The 15,827-nt window shown below is 42.4% G+C and overlaps 1 protein-coding gene across 1 annotated transcript; it reads left to right on the forward strand.

The window, feature by feature from the left end:
- Positions 1-9,141: 9,141 nt before the first annotated feature.
- On the forward strand, positions 9,142-15,065 carry LOC309561691 (olfactory receptor 5B12-like; the record flags this gene model as incomplete). Its single annotated transcript, XM_082265679.1, has 2 exons — positions 9,142-9,693; positions 14,673-15,065. The coding sequence occupies 2 exons, from the start codon at positions 9,142-9,144 to the stop codon at positions 15,063-15,065; spliced, it is 945 nt and encodes a 314-aa protein (XP_082121805.1).
- Between the last annotated feature and the right edge of the window lie 762 nt (positions 15,066-15,827).

The following is a 15,827-nucleotide window of genomic DNA, read 5'->3' on the forward strand; positions in this document are numbered from 1 at the left end:
ATAACCTAACCCTAACTTGTACTTCTCAACAACATTGTCCCTTACTTGTTGGGAGGGTTCCTTGTTCTTCATGGCAGTGTTTGGTTAGGGGTGCCTCTTGCTAAGGTGTTGCAGCCTCTTTAGCCTTTCAAAAAAGGTGTGTACATGTAATGACAGATCACGTGACACTTAGATTGCACACAGGTGGACATCATTTCACTAATTATGTGGCTTATGAAGGTTATTGGTTGCACCAGAGTTTTTTATTGGCTTCATAACAAAGGGGGGTAAATACATACGCACATGCCAATTCTGTTTTCTATTTCTAAAATTTAGTTTTATGTATATATTTTTCTCATTTCACTTCACCAACTTAGACTATTGTGTTCTGATCCATCACATACAATTCAGATTAATAAAACATTGAACTTAAGGCTGTAATGTAACAAAATAGGTAAAAAGTCAAATCAATGAATACTTTTGCAAGGCACTGTAGGCTATCAGCTGCTAAAATGTCAGGTTGACATCAACTTTTACTGCATGGCAAAATGAGCCTGGGGAAGAAAAACTATTTTCGGGATCATATCAGTTAATAGACCGACATACATAAGGCAATTGCATTGAATTAGTCTTGTTGAGGATATTTATCTCCTATATGACCTCAACATAGCTGGCAATACTTGTTCATGCTAATTCACCAGTCACACACGTCAGTCCACAATTCTTCTATTCATATTTGTGCCAATATCGTTGCTACATTGTGGCCTTATTCATTTACAATTGTCAACATTGACACTTATCACAACTGCTGGAAACATATATTACGACTTACTCAGAAAGTCTCACAAGATAATTAGCAGGTGGACACTTTCACGATCATCAATTCAAGTTGATAAATTATCAATTAAGTTGCTACATACAGATACGGACACACATTGACCAAATTACCATCAGTAGGGGGGGGGGAATGCGTTTTTCACTTCAGTGGGTTCAGGGAGGGACATTGAGCAGTGTTGGATGATCCGCTCAATACTGGAGTACGGTGGGAGAGTTGGGAAGTGAGGGGAGGGGCGAGTGAGCTGAATGGGGGGTCCCTCTGATGTTTTTTGTGAGGAGGGGTTTCCCACCCTTGCCTACAGTTTTTTTTTATGATTATATGTCTATTAAATATCTTATTTGAATTTGGTAGCCCTTGTAGGTGTTTTTTTTTCCCTTTGGTGAATGGTTATATGGATTAGAAACATAGCTAAAGGTCAGTGATAAATAAATAAAAGGTGTTGCGCTATTCTAAATGAAATATATGTTAGAGTGTCTGTGGTAAATACCAAATGATAAAATGAATCAACGGTGTTAAATGGTAAATATTTCAAAGATGTTGCATCAAGCAAGAGCAGTGAATAAACACAGTAGGGATCATAGAACCAAAAGTGACAAAAAATGAATAACAGGTGATAAAAATCTTGAATAATATTGAATCAAAATTAAGTGAAGAAAAAAGTGACTAAAACAAGATGAATTGATCAAATAAATTAAGCAGCAATGTAGATAAATATAAAAGTGAAAGAGAAACGTCAAGACAATCAAATAACGATACAGGCAAAGAATAAGATTAAAATCACTGTCCAGTAACCAGCCTAATCAGGCAGGTAGCTAAAAAGTATAGATGGATGGATAAAAGCTCATCCGTGGTAATCTGGCTGTACCACATTCTTACCTTACCCAGATCCTGGATGTAGAAAGCAAGGTGGCAACACTGCGTAGCATCAAAAACCTGGAAAGGAGCTTGGACATTACCCAGCAGGTGCTGGCAGGGGTCAGCATAGAGAAGGGTGGAGATTTAGAGACACAGGCACTGGAGGTAGGCAGTTGGGTGACAGTTAGAAGGAGGGGAAGAGGGAAGAGCGCTAGTGAGGCCAGTCCTGAGTTTGTACAACCCAATAAATATGCCAAGTTGCATGATGATGGGGATATCAGCTCAGGGGTGGCAGTGCTGGAGCAGGCGCCCTCCCCCAGCTGCCAGGGGAGTGGCGGCTCAAGGAAGGAGGGGGGCAGTGACGGGTTGTTGTAGTAGGGGACTTTATTATCAAGAGGACAGAGAAGGCAATCTGTCAAAATGATTGTGGTAGCCGAACAGCATGTTGTTTACCGGGCGCTCAAGTTTGGCACATCGCAGATCGGGTGGACAGATTATTGGGCGGGGCTGGGGAGGACCCAGCAGTCACGGTGCATGTAGGCACCAATGACTAAGTGAGAGGAAGGTGGAGGATTCTAAAAAAATGATTTCAGGGACTTAGGGAATAGATTGAGAAATAGGACCTCCAAGGTGGTTTTCTCTGAAATACTGCCTGTGCCTCGAGCCACACCAGAGAGGCAGAAGGAGATTAGGGAATTGAACAAGTGGCTGAGGAACTGGTGTAGGAAGGAGGGGTTCAGGTTCCTGGAGAATTGGGCTGACTTCTCAGTCGGCTACCTGCTCTTTAGTAAGGACGGGCTGCAACTTAATGGGGATGGTACAGCTCTATTGGGGAGAAAGATGGCCACAAAGTTGGAGGGACTTTTAAACTAGGTGTTGGGGGGGGAGCGCTCAGAGGTAGAGTAAGGTGGTAGGGAGAAAAGGACAGAAGGTATTATTGGGGTCAGCAGTGACAGTAGAACTGTAGTGACAACCACTGGGGGGTCTGTGCGGACAAACCTCAGACGAAACAGGAATAAACTTAAGTACAATTCTCTGTCCACTTTTACAAAACTAAGAGAGGTATACCCAAATCCCAGGAGCCTAGCTAATAAAATGGAGGAGTTGGAACTGTTAATACATGAGGAGGACATAGACCTTGTGGGAATAATAGAAACTTGGTTCGACCCCTCACACGACTCGCTGGCCAATATCCAAGGGTACTCTGTGTATCGGAAGGACAGGGAAGGAAAAAGAGGGGGAGGGGTATGTCTCTATGTCAAAAATAATGTAAGGGTGGTAGAGAGGAATGACATTATGAAAGGGATGAGTACGGAGTTAGAATCCATGTGGGTAGAACTCCATAGGGCAGAAGTAAAGGGGAAAGTAATAGTGGGGTATGTTATAGGCCACCCAACCAAAGGCTGGAATTTCTATCACTGTTGGGAAATGTGGCAAAGCTGGGGCCAGTTATAATATTGGGGGACTTCAATTATCCCGACATTGACTGGGAAGAGGGGACTACACACTCACTAAAGGCCGGTCTCTTCATGAATATCTAAAAGGACAACTACATGTCTCAGTTGGTGGATTCTCCTACTAGAAAGAATGCAGTGTTGGATCTATTAATTACTAATGACCCAGACCTAATCTCAGATGTAGGAGTCCAGGACCACTTGGGTTCTAGCGATCACAGGATGATCACATTTAACGTAAATCACAAGATAGCAAGGCAAGAGGGGAATATAAGAACCCTAGACTTCAGAAGGGTAAACTTTCCTAAACTGTGCTCAATGATAGAGAAAATACACTGGGACCAAACCCTAGGAACACTGACCACAGAGGAAAAATGGGAATGCTTTAGGAACATATTAAACAAAAGCATCTCACAGTGCATTCCCATGGGAAATAAATTTAGAAGAGCCAAGGCCAAACCAGGGTGGCTAAACCATAATGTAAAAAAACGTATTATTAGGGGGGACGAGGACAAGTCACATGACACCGGGGAGGCCCAATTTGGACATTGTCACTTAGGGCTGTACTCACTTTAGTTGCCAGGGGTTTAGACATTAATGGCTGTGTGTTGAGTTATTTTGAGGGGACAGCAAATTTACACTGTTATACAAGCTGTACACTCACTACTTTACATTGTAGCAAAGTGTCATTTCTTCAGTGTCTAAACCGCTGGCAACAAAAGTGAGTACACGCCTAAGAGAAAATGTCTAATTTGGGCCCAAAGTGTCAATATTTTGTGTGGCCACCATTATTTTCAGCACTGCCTTAACCCTCTTGGGCATGGAGTTCACCAGAGCTTCACAGGTTGCCACTGGGGTCCTCTTCCCCTCCTCCATGATGACATCACAGAGCAGGTGGATGTTAGAGACCTTGCGCTCCTCCACCTTCTGTTTGAAGATGCCCCACAGATGCTCAATAGGGTTTAGGTTTGGAGAAATGCTTGGCCAGTCCATCACCTTTACCCTCAGCTTCTTTAGCAAGGCAGTGGGCATGTTGGAGGTGTTTGGGGTCGTTATGTTGGAATATTGCCCTGCCCCCCAGTCTCCGAAGGGAGGGGATCATGCTCTGCTTCAGTATGTCACAGTTCATGTTGGCATTCATGGTCCACTCAATGAACTGTAGCTCCCCAGTGCCGGCAGGACTCATGCAGCCCCAGACCATGACACTCCCTCCACCATGCTTGACTGTAGGGAAGACACACTTGTCTTTGTACTCCTCACCTGGTTGCCTCCACACACGCCTGACACCATCTGAACCAAATAAGTTTATCTTGGTCTCATCAGACCACAGGAGATGGATCCAGTAATCCATGTCCTTAGTCTGCTTGTCTTCAGCAAACTGTTTGCAGGCTTTGTTGTCCATCATCTTTAGAAGAGGCTTCCTTCTGGGATGACAGCCATGCAGACCAATTTGATGCAGTGTGCGGCGTATGGTCTGAGCACTGACAGACTGACCCCCCACCTCTTCAACCTCTGCAGCAATGCTGGCAGCACTCATACGTCTATTTCCCAAAGACAATCTCTGGATATGACGCTGAGCACGCGCACTCAATTTCTTTGGTCGACTATGGCGGGGCCTGTTCTGAGTGGAACCTGTCCTGTTAAACCACTGTGTGGTCTTGGCCACCGTGCTGCAACTCAGTTTCAGGGTCTTGGCAATCTTCCTATAGCCTAGGCCATCTTTATGTAAAGCAACAATTCTTTTTTTCAGATCCTCAGAGAGTTCTTTGCCATGAGGTGCCATGTTGAACTTCCAGTGACCAGTATGAGAGAGTGAGAGCGATAACACCAAATTTAACACACCTGCTCCCCATTTACACCTGAGACCTTGTAACACTAACGAGTCACATGACACCGGGGAGGGAAAATGGCTAATTGGGCCCAATTTGTACATTTTTACTTAGGGACGTACTCACTTTTGTTGCCAGCGGTTTAGACATTAATGGCTGTGTGTTGAGTTATTTTGAGGGGACAGCAAATTTACACTGTTATACAAGCTGTACACTCACTACTTTACATTGTAGCAAAGTCTCATTTCTTCAGTGTTGTCACATGAAAAGATAGAATAAAATATTTACAAAAATGTGAGGGGTGTACTTACTTTTATGAGATACTCTGTGTATATATATATATACTGTATACTTCATACACCGCCATTATCCAATCAGGGGATTTTTTAGATGGACCTCACTATTAGTTAACCCCTTTACACCTAAGCCTTTTCTAACATTTGTTGCTTACAAGTTAAAATCAGTATTTGTTGCTAAAAAATTACTTAGAACCCCCAAACATTATATATATATATATATGTTTTTTTTTTTTTTAACAGAGACCCTAGAGAATAAAATGGCGATTGTTGCAATATGTTTTGTCACAGGGTATTTGTGCAGCGTTCTTTCCAAGGCAATTATTTGGGAAGAAATACACTTTCATGAATTAAAAAAAAAAAAAAACAGTAAAGTTAGCCCAATTTTTTTTCTATAATGTGAAAGATGATGTTGCGCTGAGCAAATTGATACCTAACTTGTTATGCTTTAAAATTGCGCTTACTCGTGGAATGGCGACAAACTACAGTACCAAAAAATCTCCATAGCCAACGTTTTAAAAATCTTTAATGGTTACCAGTTTAGAGTTACAGAGGAGGTCTAGGGATAGAATTATTGCTCTCTCTCTAAAGATCGCGGCGATACCTCACATGTATGGTTTAAATACCGTTTACATATGCGTTCGCTTTTGCGCGTGAGCACGGAGGGATGGGTGCTTTAATTTTTTATTTTTTTATTTATTTTATTTTATTTATTTTTTTTTTACTGTCCCTTTAAAAAAAAAAAACACAAAAAAAGACCCCAAATCCCTCCTTTGCACTTAAAAGCATTCAATACGCCAAGTTTGGCTGTTTTGAATGCTGTAATTTTTAAAATATCTGGCTCCTTTAAGGCTCCAGTAGCTGGAAGTGATGTCATGACATCGCTTCCAGGTTTTTACATCGGAATCCTGATTAAAGCCAAAGCCAAAGTTTGGGTCTTCAGCCAGCCAGCAGATGTGTTGGCTGGTTGCTCAGGTCTCCCAGTGGGACGGGAGACCTGGGCGAGCCACGGGAGGCGGCAGGAGGTGGGGGGGGGGATGTCCTCTCCAACTCCTTGTAATAACAACTGAGTGGCTGCTTAGCCACATCAACTGGTATTACAAGAAAGCCATCGGCTCTAAACAACAGTATCGGGGTGATGCCTCTAGCTGCAGGCATCACCCTGGTACAACTCCCTGAATCCGAGGCCGCATATTTGCATTCCATCCACGCTAAGGGGTTAAGGCTTCAGTAACCGGAAGTTATGTCATGACATAGCTTCCGGGTTACCACATTGAAGACCCAGTCAAAGCCAAATATGGCTTTGTTTGGGTCTTTGGCCAGCCAGCAGATGTTTCGGCTGGTTGCTCAGGTCTCCCAGTGGGACGGGAGACCTGGGCAAGACACAGAAGGCGGCAGGAGGTGGGGGGTGGAACGTCCCCTCCCACTCCTTGTAATAACAACTGAGCGGCTGCTTAGGCACATCAGTTGGTATTACAAGAAAGCCGTTTGCTCTAAACATCGGTACTGGGGTGATTTCTCTAGCTGCAGGCATCACCCCGGTACAACCCCTTGAAGCCGAGGCTGCATACTTGCTTTCAGTGGGCATCCGTGGGAACGGGGTTAAGGTCAATAATATTAGCTCATCAAAACAAAAAATCTCCAGCAGGGATCCTCTCTCCAGCTAGCTGCAGCAGTCCTCCCATAAACTCGTAGATGATTATCACATAAATCAATGGAATAGCTCAAAGGATTATAGAGGATCTCATATTGTGTACCAATAACCTCTTAGCGAACACCCACCATTGTACTGCGAATGAGCGGCCGCTGTAGGCAAAGGGACATACCCGTACATCGCTGCCTAATTCCGAGTTTAGGGAGTACACATGTGATTGCACGCAAAAATCTGAACGAAGCCTTAGGTGTTGGGCCTGCGCTCCCAAGTTTGCTAGATTACAGACAAATGGGGCTTTTCTGTAAATCTTTGCAAATCTCAAAGCTGGTGACAATTATCACCCCAAGTGAATGTGATAGAAAATCCCACAACAGAAAAAGAGGGGAAATCTTCCAATTGGAACACTAATTCAAGTGAATATCAGAGGTTTGGAGGGTTTGCCTCACTTTGGAGTGATTGCCTCCCAATTCTTTTTGTCATTAAGGGACAGGAAGTGAAGGGAAATCTCCCTAATGCAACACACATGGGAAAATATACTGACAAGGCTTATAACCCTCCCTTTTTCCTATACCTGGTACTGGAGGCCAATGGAGAGAGGGGCTTCCCTTTTGACTAAGTTCCAGACTCCCCTGAAAGTGAGAACAGGAGGAGTCAGGCTCAAAGTAGCACAGGACGTCTGAGATGTCGTTTGCAAGAGGAATTCAGAAGGGTTTCTGATTTGCTAAGTAGTAGCTGCAGACAAGTGACACTGTAGTGGTGTGCCCCTTTATCCAGATGTAGGTGCAAGTCCCTTTAACTCGATTCCCCACAATCCTCTGGGCTCCCAGCATCCCCTGAGTTCCTGGACACGCCCAGGGAGTATAAATGCCAGCTCCTCCCAGCTTCCTGTGCTCAGAGAGATCCTGCCTGATGGGACAGCAGTGACTGGGCAAGTGAGCTGTCCCCAGGTGCTGGGTCATCAATCGATCAGTCTGGTGTGTGGGCCACAAGCAGTGAGCACAAGAGCACGCAGCATCTATCCAAGCCCCAGTCACTGGAGAGGACTCTGTTACAGTCCATGTGGAGAAGCTGTCCAAGCAGTGGGTTGGTCCTATCTACGGCCCCCAGAGCCTCCTGACCGAAGTCAGCATCAGCAGCGCCTGTGTGAAGTCTGTGCCAGCAGGAAATCCCCTCAGCTCCCAGTCTGCTGAATGAACGATCAATCTCTGGGAACACGTGAGAATCTTCAGATCTTTATCATATCTGTAAACTGAACTCAGAACACAGTCATCTATTTTCCAAATACTCGGGTCCTATCTCATGGTGTCTTTAGAGGACACCCCATGCCTACATTTTTCTTATTATCGTATTGCTCCAAATGGAGAATAGTTCTTCTTGATGCCCTATAATTCTCACGTTATATTTTGTATGTTGATTTTTTTTTTTTTTTAACGTATGATCTCCCTCTGGGCCACAGTTTGATCCCTTTTGGGGTGACAAGGAGGAGATCATGATCTTGCTCCCTCTTTCCTTAACCCCGATTGAACTCCACCTTTGCAATATAGTTCTATACTTCAAACTTTATAGATATGTTTTGTTCCTGTTTGGACCCTGTGCTATGCAATTTTCATGTATTTGGGAAATGACTTCCATATCCTTATCTATTTGTTATCTGCTCTAAAACTAATAAAATATTTTGAACAAGAAAGAAAAAAAAGAGACTCTCAGGCGACAATGGTGTTTCAAATTAACCTTTAGCCCCCATTCACACTGGGGTGACCTGTCAGGCGACCTGGTCGCCTGACAGGTCGCCGTAGGTCGCCTCCCATACAGAAGTTATGGACCCGTTCTAATAGGAGCGACACAAGTCGCTCCGACTTAGAAAAAGGGTCCGGAGCTTCTTTGGGGCGACCCGGAGCGACCTGCATAGACTTCAATGTTATGAAGTCCGTGCCGGCCGCTCCGAGGTCGCGGTGCGAGCAGTGCGCCGCAACCTCTGTGGTCCCCAGTGTGAACGGGGCCTCAGAGACATTTAACAAAGTTTTAAACGTTGTATTCTTACAACACAGCAGACTGTCCTGTGGGAATGCCAACATTTTATATGTATATAAGTTATTACCTGAATCCAATGTCTGCATAGAAGCCTAAATATAATATGTGGGCACACCTTACATGTTTTCTTATTAATAATTCCTCAGACTGATCATTTTATTGCTTTTCCATGTTGATCCATTTACACTGAGAAGGAATAAATAATATGATGAATCTCACACAGATCACCATTCTTATCCTTGTAGGTCTATCAGACCATCCACCAACCATGAATGGACTTTTTGTACTTTTTCTTTTGATCTATCTGATGACTCTTATCACAAATCTCATTATTTTCTTTTTGGTCATCACCGATTACCATCTTCACAACCCAATGTATTTTTTTCTCAGCAATTTGGCATTTCTGGACATGTCTTATTCATCAGTGAGTGGACCAAAGATGCTCTTTGACTTGGTCACCAAAATTCGGTCAATAACGCTCCCTGCCTGTACAGCCCAAATCTTTTTCTTTCTCTATTTTGCTTGTTCTGAGCTCCTCTTGCTCTCGGCTATGTCCTATGACCGGTACATCGCCATCTGCAAACCTCTACATTACACACAAATTATGTCCTGGAGGGTGTGCAGTCATTTAGCTGTTGTAATTTGGGTCTTTGCGTTTATTTATTCCTTGGTTCATACTCTTTGTTTGCTCAGGTTGTCCTTCTGTGGTCCGAATTCCATCCACAACTTCTTCTGTGACCTTCCACACTTGTTCCAGATTTCACAACCCCGTCCCAAAAGACGTGATTTAACCAGAGCCGATCATAACCTAGGTTCAAACTCATCTATAAATTCTTCATTGTCCTCATCCTCACTGCCTACCCATAATAGGGGCAAACAAGTTAAAACAAAAAGATCTTTTGCCCAAGATGACAACACAAATGCGAGCAAACGCCCCCCAACCCCCTCAGGGCCTCCACTCCCACCAGATACACGACGCCTAGCCCACATTAACTTACCAGTTAAGAACACATTAGAAACTAAACACATAGCAATCACAGACACTACGCATGCTATGGCTGCAGACAACACGGAATTTGAGGATCATTCATGAAATCCAATCATGTCCAATCATCATACCGTTATATCCCCTAGTGATGATAGTGATATCATCAACCTTTCAGATTACACTCTGTCACCAGCCCAAATATCTTTATTGCGTAAAGGCCTCACCTTCTGCCCTACTACTGACATAGACAAATTTACTTTCAAAAAAGATTTAAATTTATTTGCTCGAAAAATTCTTTTACAAAGTCAACACGCCCAGAAACATAACCCCAAGTTATTGCAACCCAAAACCAAAAAATTAGAAACGGAAGCATTAGATACACTAATCGCCTTGTTAGAGGAACAAGACGGACTTGACTTAATAGATAGGATCGATTTGGATTCATTACTAAACGAACATCCTCAATTCGGTGCAACAAACCGTTTTCAAAAAAAGTCGGACAAATTTCCCGCTTTAAATAGCAATACCAATTTGGCAGCTTTTGTCATGTTGGTATCTCAAGATATTGAGAAAATCAAACTTTCTCCTCAGACTCGAGCCTCTAATCTTAGCATAGAAGAAAACCAGGCCCTTACTGCTCTCACAAAACAATTACAATTGACTATCAAGCCCTCCGATAAGGGGGGCAATATTGTCATTATGCACAACCAACAATATGCCAATATGTGCTGGAAAATCCTCAATAACTCAACTTGGTACCACAAAATATCCAGAGTCACTATTGATAAGTATTTCGCAGAATTTTACGCTATGGTGGACAATGGATATTTAACAGGCTGTATAGACAAAACCACTTGGGATTTTCTTAGAATCAAATTTCCTACTATTCCCACGTTCTATAGTCTGCCCAAAGTCCACAAAAACAAAAATGACCCCCCGGGACGACCCATCGTCTCGGGCAGGGGCAGCATATCTGAAAATCTAAGTAGATATGTGGACAGCAAATTGTATCCATTTGTACAAATTCTCCCTTCTTTCGTAAAGGATACTATACATCTTCTGCAGCTGTTGGAGGGCATGTCGATCCCTGCGGATGCCCTGCTGGTGGCCATAGATGTTGAAGCATTGTATAGCTCCATCCCCCACCAGCAGGGTATCCGCACGGTCGCACATGCCCTCACACAATCTAATTCAGATTCCCCAGCCACACAAAAATTCATTCTACAATCACTTGAATACATCCTCACCCGTAATGTATTTTCCTTTGATGGTTCCCATTTCCTCCAGGTACAGGGCGTTGCGATGGGGACATGTTGTGCCCCATCGTACGCCAATCTGTACCTGGGGGAATTGGAACGTTCTTTCCTCTCTGAGGAACAACATTTGGAATATACCCAGCACATATTGGCATGGCACAGGTACATCGATGATGTCCTCATTGTCTGGACAGGCAGTGAGGAATTACTCCTGGACTGTGTTCATTCTATGAATAGGAACAGCTTTAATCTTTCATTTACCCTAAATTATAATAGTGAGTCCATTGACTTCCTGGACATCACAATTAATAAAAATCGATTAGGCAATATCACGACCACATTGTTTAGAAAACCTACCGCTGCCAATACAGTACTTTACGCAACCAGTGCTCATCCAGCCCCATTAATAAGGTCTATCCCTTACGGGCAATATTTGCGACTCAGGCGCAATTGCTCTGAAGATCCCATTTTCAAGTTGGAAGCAGATAAACTTAGAACAAGATTGACCACCAGAGGCTACACACAAACTTGTCTTAAGAAGGCCTATCGCAGGGCTAAATCGCAACAAAGACAAGACCTCATTTTCAAAAAATCGATTAAAACTTCACGTGATAGCAATCAGATCCAACACCAGGCACGTATTATAACCTCATACACGAAACAACATGATAGAGTTTACAATGTCCTCAACAAATATTGGCATTTACTTACATGTGATCCACATCTCAATCCTTTTGTCACCGACAAACCGGCGATAACTTATCGCAAAGCTCGTTCACTTAAGGATAAATTAGTTAAAAGTGAATACACAGGCGAATTTCGCCAAGATCCTTGTAAACGCTTAGGAACTTTCAAATGTGGAGGGTGCAATATATGCCAATATATTTGCACAGACCCTAATATACTTCTTCCCAATGGGTCCCCATACAGACCCTTACATTTTTCTAATTGTCAAACGATAGGAGTAGTCTATCTCCTCCTCTGCTGCTGTGGGTGCTTTTATGTCGGGAAGACGAAAAATGAATTTCATAAACGAGCTCAACGACATATTACTTGTATGCGTCAACGCAACCCTGATCTCCCTTTAGGGAGACATGTTCTAACTACACACAGTGGCATTTTTCCACGTTGCTTTCTTGTCATCCTTGACCGGGTGCACCCCAGCAGCAGAGGAGGAGATTGGGACAAGACTCTTTTACAAAGGGAATCTAGATGGATTCATAACCTTAGGGCTACCATCCCCCCAGGACTCAATGAAAGCATTAGCTTTAAGCCCTTTTTTGAGGGTTTTTCATCAGGAGGATGGGATCCATGATACAAGCCCCTTAGGATATGATTTAGTGACGACACTATGGGGCAATATGTTTAAATGTAATATTTGCTCCACTTTAAAACTATTAAATATATCCATCTTTAATAATAGTATATCCACAACATATTGGATATGACTTTTCTTTCCTTTCTTTCATATATACAGAACAAACTCCTCTACACTGTACAGATTCATCTCTATATGGATCTTGCACGACAGACAAAACATCGATCTGTTTCCTTAACTGATCTAGTCATTCCATATGGTTCCATCCTGTCCCAGTCCCAATATTTGTGAACTCCATTGTTTATATATACTTTTGCCTTAGTTTTTCTGGATTGCTTGCCCTGTTCTTTTTCACATATTACAGTATATAAATACCACTGTGTGGCTATCAAATATACCCTGTTTGCTTCGGTTTTTGCTTCTTCTTTAATAGAATGCTACTCCAAAGTACCCGATATCAATTGTATTCTATTTTTTGTGTCTGCTCCTCTATGTAAACACAGAGTTTGTTTTGCTTTGATGTCTCTCTTTGGTTCCGCCCCCTCAGCCGCAGCTCCATACTACCTACAGTGATGCTCGCCCGACAGACCTTCCCCCCGGCGCACACAGGGGCGTTTATTCGCCCCACTACCGGTCACCTGATCCCGCCATGGGCGGAGATTCGGGCCCGGATGTTGTGCGTCGGCGTGCCCGGAACGCACGTCGCGGCCAACCATGTGTGGGCGGCGTTTGTGCGTTCCGGACACGGGGGACCTCCATTGGTCCACACACGTCTTGGGAGGAGTTTAGATGCAGGCTCCGACGCATGCGCCGGCGTACTTAATGGCGGACCGCGCTCTATTCAGAGCGCGCCGCCATTATTCAAATACACAGGGCTGTACAGGTAAGTTATCCTCTCTCCACTTCTCTGGACATCACGAACTATTCTTGGGATATTTGCACTCGCCATAGACTTTCTCCTACCATCTATTCCTTTACCTGGGCACCTTCTGTGACTTCCATTAGTACCATCTCTCCCTCACTTGGTGACTTTTATCCCCTGCCATATATTGCTCTAATATTCCTCCTCACCACCAAGCTTTCTTCCTCCTCTCTCCTTTCTTAAACCATAGGATCTACGTTGGGAAATGAGGTTTTCTCTATCATTACTTCTGCCTTCTACCTGCTAATTTTTATACTCCATACAATTTTTATGTTCGACATGTTTTATGTCAACAGGGATCTAGTGCTGGATACGTCCCAGCACCATATATCCATTGGGGGATACCTCCACTCTATTACTAATTTACAGGTAGCTACTATCAATAACATCTTTTTCCATTTCCTACTTGAGTCTCTATTATGGATACATTCCATATAATTTTCCTTCTACTTTTTCTTTTCCATAACCATCTAGATGACCTGTGTGTTTTTGACCTCACCTTGGAGATCCTCGTGGGAATTTCTGATCGGGGAGCTCTTTTTTCACTGTCATTTGCCAAGCCACTGTGTATTTGGCTTATAACCATTCAAATTCCCTTTGGAAGCCCATATAATATAAATAAATTGTTCTGGGCCTATCTTGCATAGACCCAGCCAAATTGGCACATACTACTTGCGGCCATAGATATCTGAAGGCTTTTTTTCATCCACCAAGGCCCATCCATTTGGTTTTACGTCCTGGATTCCACGGAGGTCTTACATATCTGGTATGTAATTATAGAGGCAATTTCGCCCCCTTTTTACATCTAAATACAACAAACACTGTGTATAATGAGTTATGTGATGTATTGTTTAAATATTGTTTAATACATTTGAAATCTAACTCTATACTTACCACATGCATCATACTCACTGTTACCTTTTATGCTCCTAGTCTGAGCTCTGGTGTTTTCTGGACTATCGAGAAAGGCAATTGGACCGAAACGCGTCTAGTCCGATCCAGACACCTCAGACCCTCTTGGTTCCAAGACGTATCTATGACCATGTTTTTATCATATATTTTATTTGTGATTTTGTATGTTTCATTTTTGTAATATGTGTAATAAAATTTATATATTTTCATACTCAAGTCCTGGTTCTTGCCGTTGAAAGTCCCAATCCTCAGGGGTTATTTATTGTTCCACATTTATCAGGGATGTTGGCAAGATTCCAGGTTTAAAACACAGACTCCAAATTTATCTTTTCTGTTCCAGATTTCATGTACTGACCCCACTATAAACTCAGTGCTCGTGTTCGTAGCTGGTGGCATTGTCACCTTAGGAGCCTTTCTTTCCACGTTTATTCCCTACGTTCATATTTTCAGTACCATTCACAGGATCCGCAGCAATACTGGAAAACAAAAGGCATTCTCCACCTGCACCTCACACCTCATGGTGGTCTTCATCTTCTACGGCTCCATCATTTTTATTTACTTGGTTCCTTCCTCCAGCAATATGTTTGGTGTGAACAAACTGTTTTCGGTCATGTATGCCCTTATTAACCCCTTGCTTAACCCTCTGATCTACAGCCTGAGGAATAAAGACCTTAAGGCAGCATTCTGGAGGACTTTCAGTAACCAAAAAAAAGTAAACCAATCCAGAACTTAATGTGGAAAAACATTAAACCTCACTTAAGGAAAAAAAAAAACTTTCTTATTCCCCCTTTAATTCTTTTTTTACATTTTTTTTTTATTGCAGATGCTTAACTAGTCACCCTCAGATGTTGGAATTAACTAATTTTACCTCTCCTATCTGATGGTACCAAAATAAATAATAATTTTGACGTTTCTGGAAAAATCTAGATTTTTTTTGTCTCTGTAAGGAAACTAATAAAAAAAAAAAACACAATATTTATACAATTATAATTCCAAATTAGTCAACTACTTGGACAGTAGACAAATTATTAAATACCACCACTGTGTATTTAAATGAAAATACCTGTCATTTCCCTAAAGTGTGCAATGTGTAGCTGGATTTTCTCTATTTTAATGACATTTTTCCTTTTCCAAAACAGGGAAAAAAAAGATTGATTTTACAGTATACTTCATACACCTCCATTATCCAATCAGGTGGATTCCCACTTCTTTAGATGGACCTCACTATTAGTTAACCCCTTTACACCTAAGCCTTTTTCTAACATTTGTTGCTTACAAGGTTAAATCAGTATTTGTTGCTAACAAATTACTTAAAACCCCCAAACATTATATATATATATATTTTTTAACAGAGACCCTAGAGAATAAAATGGCAATTGTTGCAATATTTTTTGTCACACGGTATTTGTGCAGCGGTCTTTCCAAGGCAAGAAGAGAAGAATTAAAATTGCATGAATTAAAAAAAAAAAAAAGTAAAGTTAGCCCAATTTTTTTT

The sequence above is a fragment of the Pelophylax lessonae genome, assembly GCF_965119305.1.
Source record: "Pelophylax lessonae genome assembly, chromosome: 8".
In the NCBI taxonomy this organism is placed as follows: domain Eukaryota; kingdom Metazoa; phylum Chordata; class Amphibia; order Anura; family Ranidae; genus Pelophylax; species Pelophylax lessonae.